Source organism: Eschscholzia californica, unplaced genomic scaffold (genome assembly GCF_041429995.1).
Source record: "Eschscholzia californica isolate CP2 unplaced genomic scaffold, dmEscCali1.0.p SCAF_2, whole genome shotgun sequence".
Taxonomy (NCBI): Eukaryota; Viridiplantae; Streptophyta; class Magnoliopsida; order Ranunculales; family Papaveraceae; genus Eschscholzia; species Eschscholzia californica.
The window spans coordinates 8930288-8943013 of NW_028238309.1; the positions used below are offsets into that span (position 1 = coordinate 8930288).

General features: G+C 34.6%; 2 protein-coding genes across 2 annotated transcripts; one reads left to right on the plus strand and one right to left on the minus strand.

The window, feature by feature from the left end:
• Positions 1–2067: 2067 nt before the first annotated feature.
• Positions 2068–6711, plus strand: LOC147555969 (Ypt/Rab-GAP domain of gyp1p superfamily protein). Its single transcript, XM_086663681.1, has 7 exons — positions 2068–3451; positions 4584–4700; positions 4825–5003; positions 5121–5214; positions 5326–5403; positions 5549–5650; positions 6324–6711. The coding sequence occupies exons 1-7, from the start codon at positions 2969–2971 to the stop codon at positions 6477–6479; spliced, it is 1209 nt and encodes a 402-aa protein (XP_086519807.1). The 5' UTR covers positions 2068–2968; the 3' UTR covers positions 6480–6711.
• A 1732-nt stretch (positions 6712–8443) lies between these two features.
• On the minus strand, positions 8444–11881 carry LOC147555970 (rho GDP-dissociation inhibitor 1-like). The gene is made up of 5 exons (XM_086663682.1): positions 10962–11881; positions 10789–10855; positions 9719–9937; positions 9509–9633; positions 8444–8827 (listed from the first exon to the last, which is right to left on the minus strand). Exons 1-5 carry the CDS (start codon positions 11256–11258, stop codon positions 8750–8752), a joined length of 786 nt encoding a protein of 261 aa, XP_086519808.1. The 5' UTR covers positions 11259–11881; the 3' UTR covers positions 8444–8749.
• Positions 11882–12726: the final 845 nt, after the last annotated feature.

Consider the following 12726-nt stretch of genomic DNA (forward strand, 5'->3'; position numbering starts at 1 on the left):
CCTTGACTTTCTCTCTCTTCAAAAACCCGTTAGTCACCACTTCTATTGGTTACTTTCTTACTATAACAAAACCAACTCCAACCCAACCCTAGTTGCACAACTCATTAGAAACACTAAATGGGAGGAAACGATCTTCCATAGCACTTTCAATCCTAACATATGCAATTACATTCGTTTTATTGATATTCACTCTAAAGGGCAGAACACTCTCTAATGGTCGCTCACAAAATCACAATTCTTAGATGGATCTATGTACCATCAATTGGCGATCGAATAGGTATCAATCCCTAACAATGATATTAAATGGAATTTCGTTTGGAAAACCAAAACTATTTCCAAAATTATGTTTTTTATGGAAATGTTGTACTGACACTTCCAGTGAGATAACGAATTGGCAAATACATTGATAATATTTTAGAATGTTTGTGGTGTACTTATCCATAAACTACGGAACACGCTTTACTACATTGTTTTTTTGCCGGAAATATATGATTCTATTTTAATATTATTTCTTCTAACATGATATCTATCGAAGATTGGATCACCTCTCGGAAAGAACTGTATACTAGTGATAAAGCGGATATCAATTTCCAGGTAACTATCCTCTAGTTCATCTGGAAAAAAAAGATGCGAGCATTAGTTTAAACAAACTATAGTATGTTCCCCAATTCAAGTCATTAACCAGATCAAGTCTTTTCTGATGATCAGAGATATTTATATTCCTTATAGTGATAGCGATACATTCTTTACATTCTTATCTGATAGTATTGGCGTACATGCCAGTCGAACTTATTTTGCATTCTTATCTGATGATCGGTCATATTATCCATGCCCGTCGAACTTATTTTGCACAAGTGCCTACATAAATTCTAAAATTAATCTGGCACAAAGAAAACAGTGAAGTTAACTGTTAAGACAATTATAATTGGCCTCCACCGAGTAAAATAACAAAATATGAACAATCATAAAAAGGAGAAAACCAAATTATGATACATGACCTTCAAAGTAAAAAAGTTAAACTTCACGCGCAATCTAAGGTGACGATCATGAAAATAAAGATGTCAAATTGTGATTTTATTTCCATGCATTCCAAATTTCCAATTGTATTTTTTGCAAACACATTGATGTAACAGTCTTATTTTTTTTTTTTTTTTTTTTGAACTAACAGTCTTGTTAGCTAAATAGACAATAAAAGAAATAGAAAACAGATGTAAAACTTAGTTCTTCTGATTCTCTGTCACCGTTACTCTTGTAACAATGTTTCGCGTTAGTTTACGTGAAATTTGTAGACAAAAAGATATTTTATTTAATGATTAAAACGTTGTAACATAACTTTCCATCTCATAAGTTACTTCTACAAAAAAACAATTTTTTTAAGTTCAATTGTTTAAGACAAACTTGGAATGATGTCGCATCTTTTTTTTCTGAATTTTAGTTGGTTTGTAATAGACGCTTTTGTTTAATGATATTTCTCTTCATCAAAAAAAAAAAAAAAAGACAAAAATGAGATTTGTGTACTTCCAACAACGGTAACAACTTGTCAACAGTTGGTAGCCCAAGTGGTTCCAAGGTGTTGACATAAACTCCAAAAAGCCCTGGAGGTCCCAGGTTCGAATCCCAGAGAAGGTGGAATCTTTGGTTATTTGAATTGGGATTATTAGGGTGTAAATAATGTTGTTGGCCTTTAGGACATGTTCTAGTTGGGCTATAGGCCCGGTCCTGTTAGTGTTTGAGTGGGCGGTTATCGAGCTTATCACATCTATGATGTATCAAGTGCCAAATGTAACGACATACGTAGATCGTACATCTATGATGTATCAAGTGCCAAATGTAACGACATACGTAGATCGTAGTCGACTTCCAAAAAAAAAAAAAAAACAACGGTAACAAATTTAAATACTTTTTTTTTTTTGATGAAGAACAAATTTAAATACTTGCTTAGGAGAAATGAAGTTTAGATTATCACCAAGACAAAAATTAGAAAACAAAATCCCTAAATAAGCCCATGAGACAAAAGGGCATATAGTTTGGTCATAAAAGGGTTAAGGGCATACTAGTTTGGTCGGAAAAGATATGAAAGTATGAGGAAATAAGAAATTAACTCAAGGGTATATTAGTCATGCTAAAAATTAAACTGGTTCACCTTAATCTACTCGTTAATCCGAGACCTCATCTCTATCATGTCAATCACTCAAACCCTCGTCACCATTAACAAATCCACTCATTCTTGAGTAACGCCAACACCCATATTGATGAGGCGATGAAGATTTTTTTCTTTTTAATATTAATAAAGAAACGTGAGACATCCCAAATTAGGGTTTCAGTGAATCTCTCTATCTAAGACCTCTTGACCTCTCATATCAATCTTCCAAGTTCTTAAACATTTTTAATCACGAAAAAAACGGGTATTTGGTCTCCCTAAACACATCTCCCGATTTTCATTCCTTCAAACTTTCAGACAAATTTTAATTCAACACAAAATCCCCTTTCCTCCTGCAACTTCTTTTCTTCATTCACTTTCAATCTGTAAAAATTCCTGATAAAAGGGTAGTATTTGCTTGATTTACAAACTTGGGTTTTGTTCATTTTTTCATAATTTATTGTGGGTTGTAAATGAATAAGAAAACCTAATTCAAAATTACTATCACTTTTTTTCTTTTCCATATATATCATCTCTCTGATCTTAGACCCACAAAAAAGACCCTTTATTGGTTTAAAAAAGAATGTGGGGTTTTGATTGTTTATTGTTTTCATGAATCTTCCTTAGGCTCCCCATTTCAATATATTCAATTTTTTTTCAACCCTTTTCTTCAGATTTCAAGGTCTGAAACTTTATAGAATTTTGGATCAATAATGTGGGTTTTGTTCTAATCTATAACTCTGTAAATCCCAATCTTTTTTTTTTCGATCTAGGAACCCATCTGATCTCTCTCTTGAACCTCTTTCTCTCTTTAGAACAAGAAGAAAAATGTTTGGGACTCAAGCAAGTAGAGAAATCTCTCATGAATTCCAACCCCAAGTTTGGAAAACAAGTATTCATACAAGAAGAGCAAATATTACTGTAAAATTTCAAGATTTGTATGGATTTACAGTTGAAGGGAATGTTGATGATGTAAATATATTGAATGAGGTGAGAGAGAAAGTAAGACAACAAGGTCGTGTTTGGTGGGCATTAGAAGCAAGTAAAGGTGCAAATTGGTATTTAAGGCCTAAAGTTTCTTCATTATCTCAAGGAATTTCTGTGAGTTCATTGAAATTATCAGCCCTAACAAATACAATGGCATTAAAGAGACTAATCAGGAAGGGAATTCCATCTGTTCTTAGGCCAAAAGTTTGGATTTCAATATCAGGGGCAGCAAAGAAAAAATCAACTGTTCCTGATAGTTATTACAATGATTTGATCATAGCTGTTGAAGGGAAAGTTACTGCTGCTACAAAACAGATTGATCAAGTAAGTTCTTTGATTTCTGTTTAATTTTTTTTTTTGGGTTTGGAGAATTTTCAATTCTTTCTCTTCTTGATATGTTGTTTAGATTGTTATTTTGATATATGGGTTTGTGAGAATTGGTTCATTAAGTTGTTTGATTTGTGATTTGGAATCATTTGGGTGGTGTTGTAATTTGAAATTTTGATTTGAAGATTTGGCATTGATTAGGTAATGGATATAAGCATAATGTAGTAATGTACATTTCGCGAAGGTTGTTCTCCTCTATAGATAGATGGCAATAAGATACGATTCAACCAAATTGGATTTCTCAACATAAGCATAATGTAGTAATGCATCATATCGTATGGATCTCGAAGTTGATTGCTAAACAGTTTGATGATTAATCGAATTTCGTTGCTTTTGCTTGAAATGTGGGGGAACTGGGAGGGCCCGACTCGCCTTGAAGCGAGATAGTTAGTTGCAGGAATCGGTAAATGTGGATGATGATTGAAAAGTGTATCATATGTCAATGCTAACTTCAAAGGAAAGGAATGGAAGAAGAAAGAATTGAATTAATGTATGCATATGTGGATAAAAAGTGGCATTTTGTCTGGTAATGAAACCATATTAGGGAATCTACCTTCCTAATAGAGATTGGTTGGTTCTTTTTTCAGTGTCATAAGGTCCATGAAATCGCGGAGTTTGAAATACAATGCTTAAGTTGAAGCCAATTTTGACTAACGTATAAAGTGACAAACTAAGTACTAAAGCAGCCGTATTTCATCCCCATGCTTTAGGCTGGATCTGTCTATTAAAGTTTGATCATGGGTTGTTTGTATTAAATTGAACGGATGCATTTATAATATTCGAAATGTCTATAACAGGAAGTAAAAAGTAAATCAGATAAGATTATGTCATTCACTTCCTTTTGTGTGCTTAAATTCTTCGACCCTTGAACCCTTTGTTTTAAATATGGCAAGTATTTAGGTATTTTGACTGCCATTTTACACTCTGGAGAGTTTTGAATAATACAAACTCGGTCTTTAAGTGTCAGTCTGAGACGATTTCGTAGTTTCTTTGAACTGTCCTACCTGTAAATATTTGAAAAATAAACATAAACTTATTTCCATTCTTATTCTTTTCCAATTAAATGTAGGATCTTCCACGCACTTTCCCTGGTCATCCATGGTTGGACACTCCACAGGGACATGCATCTCTTCGACGAGTCCTAGTCGGGTATTCTTTCCGAGACTGCCATGTCGGGTATTGCCAGGTTCGCACATTTTCACCATTAAGACGACCCATGTCTCATATTTTTTTAGTATTACCTCCAGTAGCTTTTATAATGGACTAGATTATCATAGTTTACGCTCAATTTTATTTATATAATATTGCAGGGTCTAAATTACGTGGCAGCCTTATTGTTGCTAGTAATGAAAACGGAAGAAGATGCATTTTGGATGCTCGCCGTCCTCTTAGAAAATGTACTGGTGAATGATTGTTATACTGATAATTTATCTGGATGCCATGTCGAACAAAGGGTATTCAAGGATTTGCTTGCAAACAAGTGCCCAACGTAATTCTTGAATTTTCAACATATTAATTTCCTATTCTATAGATTCTAACTCAATTTTTGTCCTTCTAACTTGGTTTATTGCCTTTGCTTCTGTTCATTTCGAAATGAATTGTGCAGGCTTTTTGCCCATTTGGAATCAATAGGTTTCGATGTTTCACTCGTTGCCACAGAGTGGTTCTTGTGCCTCTTCTCTAAAAGTTTGCCATCAGAGGTTAGATGAAAGATCCTTTTGTTATGTTTCCTTTTACTTTCCTTGAATTGAAAGATATAATGACCTTTATGTTCCTTATTTGCTTTTATCTTTGATAATCTCCGTCTTTAGACAACAATGCGGGTATGGGATGTTCTTTTCAATGAAGGAGCACAGGTTCTCTTTCATGTAGCCTTGGCTATCTTTAGGGTAAACATAAACTCTCCTAAACTTATTTTTTCATCGTTTGTCCTTTAAATTCTTGATTGCCCCTTGAAATAATTTTGGGAGCAAAATTAGAACTATGCGTTGTACAATTCACTCAGGTTTACTAAAAATTAATCTGTTTGTGCAGATGAAAGAATTGGAGCTGCTAATGACCCAACAAGTTGGTGATGTGATCAGTATCATACAGAAAACCAGTCATCACCTTTATGATCCAGACGATTTGTTAACAGTAAGCCGAATCTTGCAAGTTTTTTTTCTCTCCGTATTTTAGTAGCCGTCATTATGTAAAGTTGTAAACCATGTCTACTTTATCACCCAAACCCCGAAAACCTGTAATTTCGGAGGTAAGAGATATTGTTTCTTGAGTGACTTTCGTACTTGCTTTCCGCTTCTTGTGAGGTAGTGTTTCACAATGAGCTCTGACTTGGTACACGACCCGTTTGTGTGGTGTGCAGGGCCGGCCCTAGTATATCGGGGGCCCCAAGCGAAATCAAAAATTGGGGCCCCCATACAATGGATATTAGAAAAAATTAAGTAAAATTTACGATACAAATGGTAGGAATCGAACCCTTAACCTTTTATTTAAGATCTAAACCCTTTACCACCAAGCTACAACTTAAATTGTGTTTGAAATTGATTTAAAATATAATTATTTTTTCGAAAATTACATACGAAATATGAAATATGAGGCCCTTGATTATTTGGGGCCCAAAGCGACCGCTTTGGTGGCTTTGGTCACGGGCCACCCCTGGTGGTGTGGCGTGTTTGCCACACCAGGCACAACCTGTAGATGGACCGGCCTGTGCCATGGGCGTGGCCAGATGAAAAATGGTGAACTCGTCAAATATTAACAATGTTTCCTACCCTGATTCATAACATCCCTTGATAATCCTATTTTGCAGGTAGCATTTGACAAGGTTAGTTCTATGACAACAAACACTATAACGAAGCAAAGGAAAAAGCAGGAACCAGCAGTAATGGCAGAACTCGATCAAAGACTGAGACGATTAAATTCGTTAAAACTTGATGAAAAATCACCTGATTCACCCAAAGAATGATCAAAACCTTTTCCTTTTAAAACCTAATATTGGCATCTCAGGTGTCTTGTTTCTTATCGATAAACAGATGGAAAGAAAACAAAGGAGAGATTATATATGTTCAGTTTTAAAAGACTAATCACTGTTCTGAGAATGAACATTGAAAAAAAAACAGTAGGATGTTTATAGGCTTGTTTGTATGCATAAAATTATGAATTTTGAGTTCATTATAAAATATAGTTACTTTCTTTCATTTTATTGTGAGTATGACTAAAGAAATCTTAAGATTGGTTACTTTTTGGCCAGGCCTTTGGGGAAAGCTAAATAGTTTCCGGGGTGATTATTTATCAGATCTTTTAGTAATAAAGTAGGGCCATATATAGGGTTTTGTTTAAGCAAGTGGTATAACAAGGTCCACAAATATTTGGCCATCACTAGTGGAGAAGCAATCCTTACAAATATTTTCTTGTCTTCCACCTTAGCCTCATATTAATTAGAACTTTTTACTAGAACTTCAAAGTTTCACAACTTTTAAAAGATTTTATAAGTTCTGGAATTTTAAAGTTTCAAGACTTCGGTTCAAATTGTTAGAAACAAGGAATAAAATGTCGACAAATATGTCCTAAATTGACATCACCGAAACGAAATTTTCACCGAAATTTGACACGAAATTTCGAAACAGATATTTAGGTTTAGGGTTTCGAAAGATTCTAAAATCATAACTCATATAATACCTTAGTCGTGAAACCTTTCTGTTAATTTGTTCTATCTTTCTTGACTACTTCTCAAATCTTTTGTTCTTCAAGAGATTCTTCTCTTCTTTAGGTGATCTTTAACTTCAGATTCCGATTTGAGAGAGAGAGAGAGAGAGGAAGAGGGAACAGTCGGTTTCGGCTGAGAAGTCTTAGAAATAGGGATTAAGGGTTGTATTTAAGGGGAAAACAATTGTTACTACAAAACAAGAATGTTATGTTTTATTTCTGGTTAGCCCCCTAACTATTATTATTATAGCAGATTGGACCCCTAAACTAATTGTTTTAGGTTTACATCTGATAAATAATTCAATGTACCCCCTAAACTAACTGTTTAATTGCAGATAAACACCTAACTTAACTGTTTTAGTACTAATAGAGTTAAATAACTCAACTTATCCCCTAAACTAATTGTTTTATTGCAAATTAATACCAAACTTAATTGTTTTAGAACTGTGGTATCATTCCGCAAATCTGTAAAATTTCCACACAGACCGTAACGTTTTCACGAAACGTGTCCACTTTTGGACCGACCGAAATTTCCATCGAAACCGAAATTTCATTCCTTAGTTAGAAAGCACGACGAGAAAGGGGTTCCACGGTCATGAACCTTCAGCTACAACAGTTATTCATAATGCTGACGGGTTGCTCAGTCAGATGCAACCAACTAAAGCCATATCAAATAAGTCAATCGCACTGCACCTATCTTCTAGCCCTCTGACAGCTACTAAGATTTTTTTTTTATTGTTTCTTTAAAGCGATCACTGAACCTGTTGAAACGCCTTTATTGCTCATATTGTCAGAAGAAGAGGCATTGTTTGCAAATCATCAACAACAAGTGAACAAGATGTCAAATTGTAGATTTTTTTTTATGAGATATGTCAAATTGTAGATGAAAGGAAGCCAATGACACGCATGGGAGCAGTCAAATGGGCCATTGCGTCAAACAATCAAAGAAAAGTGGTGTTTTTTCGTGACTCAATTAATATCGTAACTCGTCGTAAAGGTGGATTGAAGGACGAACCACGAGCATAATGCTTCAAAGTATTGGTGTCATATGGATCATATCTCTAGCTGCAATGAACATATTTGTACTACTTTATTAACTCTGTAGATTAAACACAAATTGGTGTATATATATGATATATCTGCAAGTTAAACAAGACCACTATAACACAAGTTCGATTGAATATTCACAACAATTCACAAGATAACAACTGGCCGCATAAAATATTTAGGTAGTGAGGAATTTAAGATTTCAACATATCAATCATCACAATAGTTCACAAGATGGACCATCTAAAAGAATTGAATGTTTAACATAAGAAAAAAAAAACAAATGGAGAGGATTGATTCCTTAGAAACCTTGTTTAGACTAGTAAACACGAAAAGAAGAAATGGCTCACTATTATTGCTTTAACATAAATTTCTCAATTTTCGCCGCTTCTTGCAGTTTGTCATTTTGGACCATATAGATCTCTCTTCAAGGAAACTCTGAAATCTTCTTCAAGTAGATTTCTAGTGATACTCTCGTCGGTGTCAAACCACCGGCCACTCTTTTCGGATGTCGAAGGTGTAATTCATCTCTAAGTAACATTTCTTATCATCATCGATAAACTGAAAACAAGAAAGCAGAGTCACAGTAGAAGTTAAAACATAGAATAGATGTTAGTTTCAATTGGAACTTACGAATACGCCGATATGGAGTGAAGGATTCAAAAGTTACTTTCACCAAGGCTAATGTAAGAGAACCTAAAGACTTGTATGTATGCAATATGTAGTTTTTGAGCATACAAAAAACACAAGAAAAAGTTGAAGAACTTTTCTTTGAAAAGCTATAACCACCAAAAGGATTGAACTCAAACCCATTAAAGAGGTGATCCAAAATTTTGAGATAGAAGGTTCTGCTAACAATATACAAATTTGAAAAGGACATGAAAGTCGCAGTTAAATAAGTTTTTGGAAGCGCTCGAAACTATTCAATTTCGCAAGTCTATAATCAGTACTTTTCATAGTGAAGGAATACATAATTGATTTTTATAAACAATTTAATGAGCTCGAGGTCAAACTTTGATGCTTCATCCGAGCATCATAGATCCTCACATGATAGCTCACAAGGGGACTTTCTACAATATCGTGTGAAAATCTACAACAAACCAACTCAGTTCAAACTGTGAATTTTGAGCTCAAGCTCACTAAATCATGTCTCTTTGAAATTTAAGCTTCCCCTTGGCTTCAATAAGAACTTTCAAATGCAAAAATTCACTTTTTTAAGTGCCAGTATGGTTAAAAGCTTACCTTTGTTCTAGCTGAATATGACCCTCTAGCGAAAATGCCTGACGGAGTAGTCTCTTCGGGCATCTCTTGTGTATAAGGCTCTGCCTGAGGACCGAAAACTCCAAGCATTTCTTTTCTTCTATCAACTGAAAATACAGGCTACCTAAATTTTTACCAAATCGGTCTTTCGATGACAAAAGTAGAAGAAGAAGAAAGAGATAGATACTCTACCTTTCAGACCAGTTTTCCAAACCGTATTGGTATATCTAAGACCAGAGACAATGTTGTTGTTAACTTTGAAAGAAAACTTTAGGCTGTAACGACTGCCTTCTTTCAGAGTAAACCATAATCCTTTCGGATTACCAACCTCAGGAATCGGTAGAATTAGATCGGGTCTGCCAGGTGAAAGAATTGCAAGACTAAGAATCTTAACATCTGGTTCCAAAGCTTCTGAAACAAAGAAGAAAACCAAAATCATAATTTGTAAACTATATTGTGTTAGGAATTGTTCATTAAATGAATAGTCCCACGTCAGATATATGGCAAGCCGACACAAGTTCACGGAAGTACTACACACACACAGACATATACATAACATTGAGAGCTTTGAGAGAAAACGCCATTTTGAGCCCATTTCGTATCAGAGCGAGGATAAGTTTTGTGCATTTGAACAATATCAATATCGGTGAAAGGTAGGACGAAGCCCCCAAAAGAACACAAGTATTGATCTTTTCTAATGGAAAACAAAGATAACCAATTTTCTAGTCAGAAAAAAGCTAAGAAGGGTAGAAATATTACAAGCATTTATATTAGTAGTAGGGCACAAAAATGATTTTTGATTTATACAAACCTCCAAAACACAAAAGGGAGAAAAAAAAAATAACAGCTAAGGCATTGTTTTTTTGCCCTAATTTGAATCCATCTAGAGGAGTCAAATCTTAAAACAAGTACCAATCTCAAATACATCAATTTTCTGCTACAAAAAATGTCTCAATTTGAGAACAAGGCTATATTTACAAGTTTATTTTACCGACGAGATAGTGACATGGATCAATTAATAATTAGATTTATGTCGGATTATTGCAGTCCCACATAGGAGAATGGGTATCTAGCAACTAAACATATAATGTATAGGTCATCTTCACTCATTGTCAATTGGTTTTGAGTCTGATAACCACAAAACTTAACCGTTTGACTTGTTAGATGGCTTATCTGGGTTGATTTTGGATCTATTTGATTTTGGTGGACTCATATTCATTGGTAGAGTTGAAAAGAAACAAGAAAAAAGTGTAAGATTTTACCTCCAACAGAATCCAAATCAACACTTCCAAGAAGCTGTTCTTTCCACCTTCTAAGACTCTCATCTTCCTGATACCATCAAAGAAAATTAACACAAAATTGAATTCCCAAACTATAAAATTTGCATTAAAAGAAGATTACTACACATTATGATTAGTAACATTGAATTCCAAACCTTATCCATCTCAAGTTGTTGTTTAATACTCCAAAGAGGACCTAATTCTATCTTTCCTTCTTCATCTTCTTCTTCTTCCTCTTCTTCTTCTTGCTCAGTTACATGACCAGAACTTTCTCTAATCTGTTTCTCTATATTCTTCCTTTCTTCTTCTCCTTCAAAACCCTCTCCTCCTTTATTACTACTAGTTGTTGATGTTGATTCAGATACCCCATTGTTCTTCTTTCCATTCTCTTTAGTATCACTAAATTTCATGGTTTTGGACAAACTTGAAGAACTCCCAACAACTAAAGACATCAAATAATCATCACCCAAGCAAAGAAAACAAGAAAAAAGGGAAGGAAGAGAGAACCCACCCACTAACTAAGAAATAGCAAAAACCCCAGATCAATAAACCCCCAAATAAGGAATATTGAGAAGATGAAGAATAGGCTATAAAACAGTAAAATCAGAGGAAGAGGGGGCTAAATTGACAACCCATTGTGCCTAAAACTTTGAGCTTCTAATCAAGAAGAAAGAGGATATAGAAGGACCATCCAACAAAAGTGGAGAATGACAGAACAATATCTGTTGTTTGATAAGTTAATGTTAAAATTCTGAGCCAGAGAGAGAGAGAAATGGGTTGTTGGGATGTTTGAATTTAGATTAATGAAAACATGAAGAAAGTGGGAAGAAGGTTGATAGGGTAATCAGTGAGATTGATGCAGAGACAGAAGTGGAGAGAACGTGAAGGTCACTAGCAACTTTACATAATCCACGATTGTCACGATTCATTGACTCAATGAAATGTGACCCACCCTTCAATCAAGTGAGAATCTCCTCCTCCCCTTTAACTAAGAGCATCTCCAATGCAAAACTCAATCTTAAAAACTCAGAGTGCCACATATGATTTTTCGAATTTTTCTTAAGAAATCATCTCCAATGCAAAACTCAACTAAGATCTCAAAGATGATGTGTTGAGAGTGGAGTAGAGATATCTCAAGAGGACACTCTATTTTCAGAGTGTCCTCCTGAGATATCTCTAATTGTCTAACTCATCAATATTTAAATTTTAACCAATAGAAATCAAGTCTTCGTATATTTTCAAAATAATTAATTATTTTTTTACAAAAATAACCATGACACGTAAAGAGTTTAGAGTGTTGCATTGGAGACATCTCAATTGGAACTTGACAAATAGGACGAATAGAGATTTTTTTGAGTTTTGCATTGGAGATGTTCTAAGGTTAATTTACTTTGACCATTTTGTAGTGGCGTCTCCAACGGGCCGACCTTGAGTTTCTGGTGGTCCGAAACAAACAAAAATATGTGGCCCTATACTATATAATATTCAAATGTTTATACTTCCGGTACAATAATGATTCAAATTCAAATTTTAATTGAACTGGCTGCCGTTTTAGAGAAACAAATTTTTTTTTGTCATACAAAATTCTTAATTAATTTTGGTTGTCGCTTTGGAGAACATTTTTTTACTTGTGGTACAAATTTTTTGGTGAAAAAAGAAATTTTTTTTCCCGCAAACTCCCACAGCCACTTTTGATATTCACACCGGCAAGGGTCACCAACATAATTATGTCGCCAACAACCCTTTCAAAAAAATTAGATCTTCTTCCTCGTCTCCTTCCACCACCACCATGATTTCGCTCTTCCTCTATCTATTCCGACGAAAATGAGGGTTTTCTTCGTCAGAACGCCAATATGATTTGGAATTCCTCCAACCCAAATCTCCTCTAGTTCAAACAAAGTCGATTGATTGTTTGAGGGA

What these genes read in the sequence shown, in the direction of transcription:
- LOC147555969 (XM_086663681.1), top strand. Translation starts at nt 2,969, where the DNA reads ATGTTTGGGACTCAAGCAAGTAGAGAAATCTCTCATGAATTCCAACCC. An exon ending in CTTGCAAACAAGTGCCCAAC is followed by an intron (nt 5,004 to 5,120) that starts GTAATTCTTGAA and finishes TGAATTGTGCAG; the next exon opens with GCTTTTTGCCCATTTGGAAT. An exon ending in ATCCAGACGATTTGTTAACA is followed by an intron (nt 5,651 to 6,323) that starts GTAAGCCGAATC and finishes CCTATTTTGCAG; the next exon opens with GTAGCATTTGACAAGGTTAG.
- LOC147555970 (XM_086663682.1), bottom strand. Translation starts at nt 11,258, where the DNA reads ATGTCTTTAGTTGTTGGGAGTTCTTCAAGTTTGTCCAAAACCATGAAA. An exon ending in AACAACTTGAGATGGATAAG is followed by an intron (nt 10,856 to 10,961) that starts GTTTGGAATTCA and finishes TGATGGTATCAG; the next exon opens with GAAGATGAGAGTCTTAGAAG. An exon ending in TTGGAAAACTGGTCTGAAAG is followed by an intron (nt 9,634 to 9,718) that starts GTAGAGTATCTA and finishes CTGTATTTTCAG; the next exon opens with TTGATAGAAGAAAAGAAATG.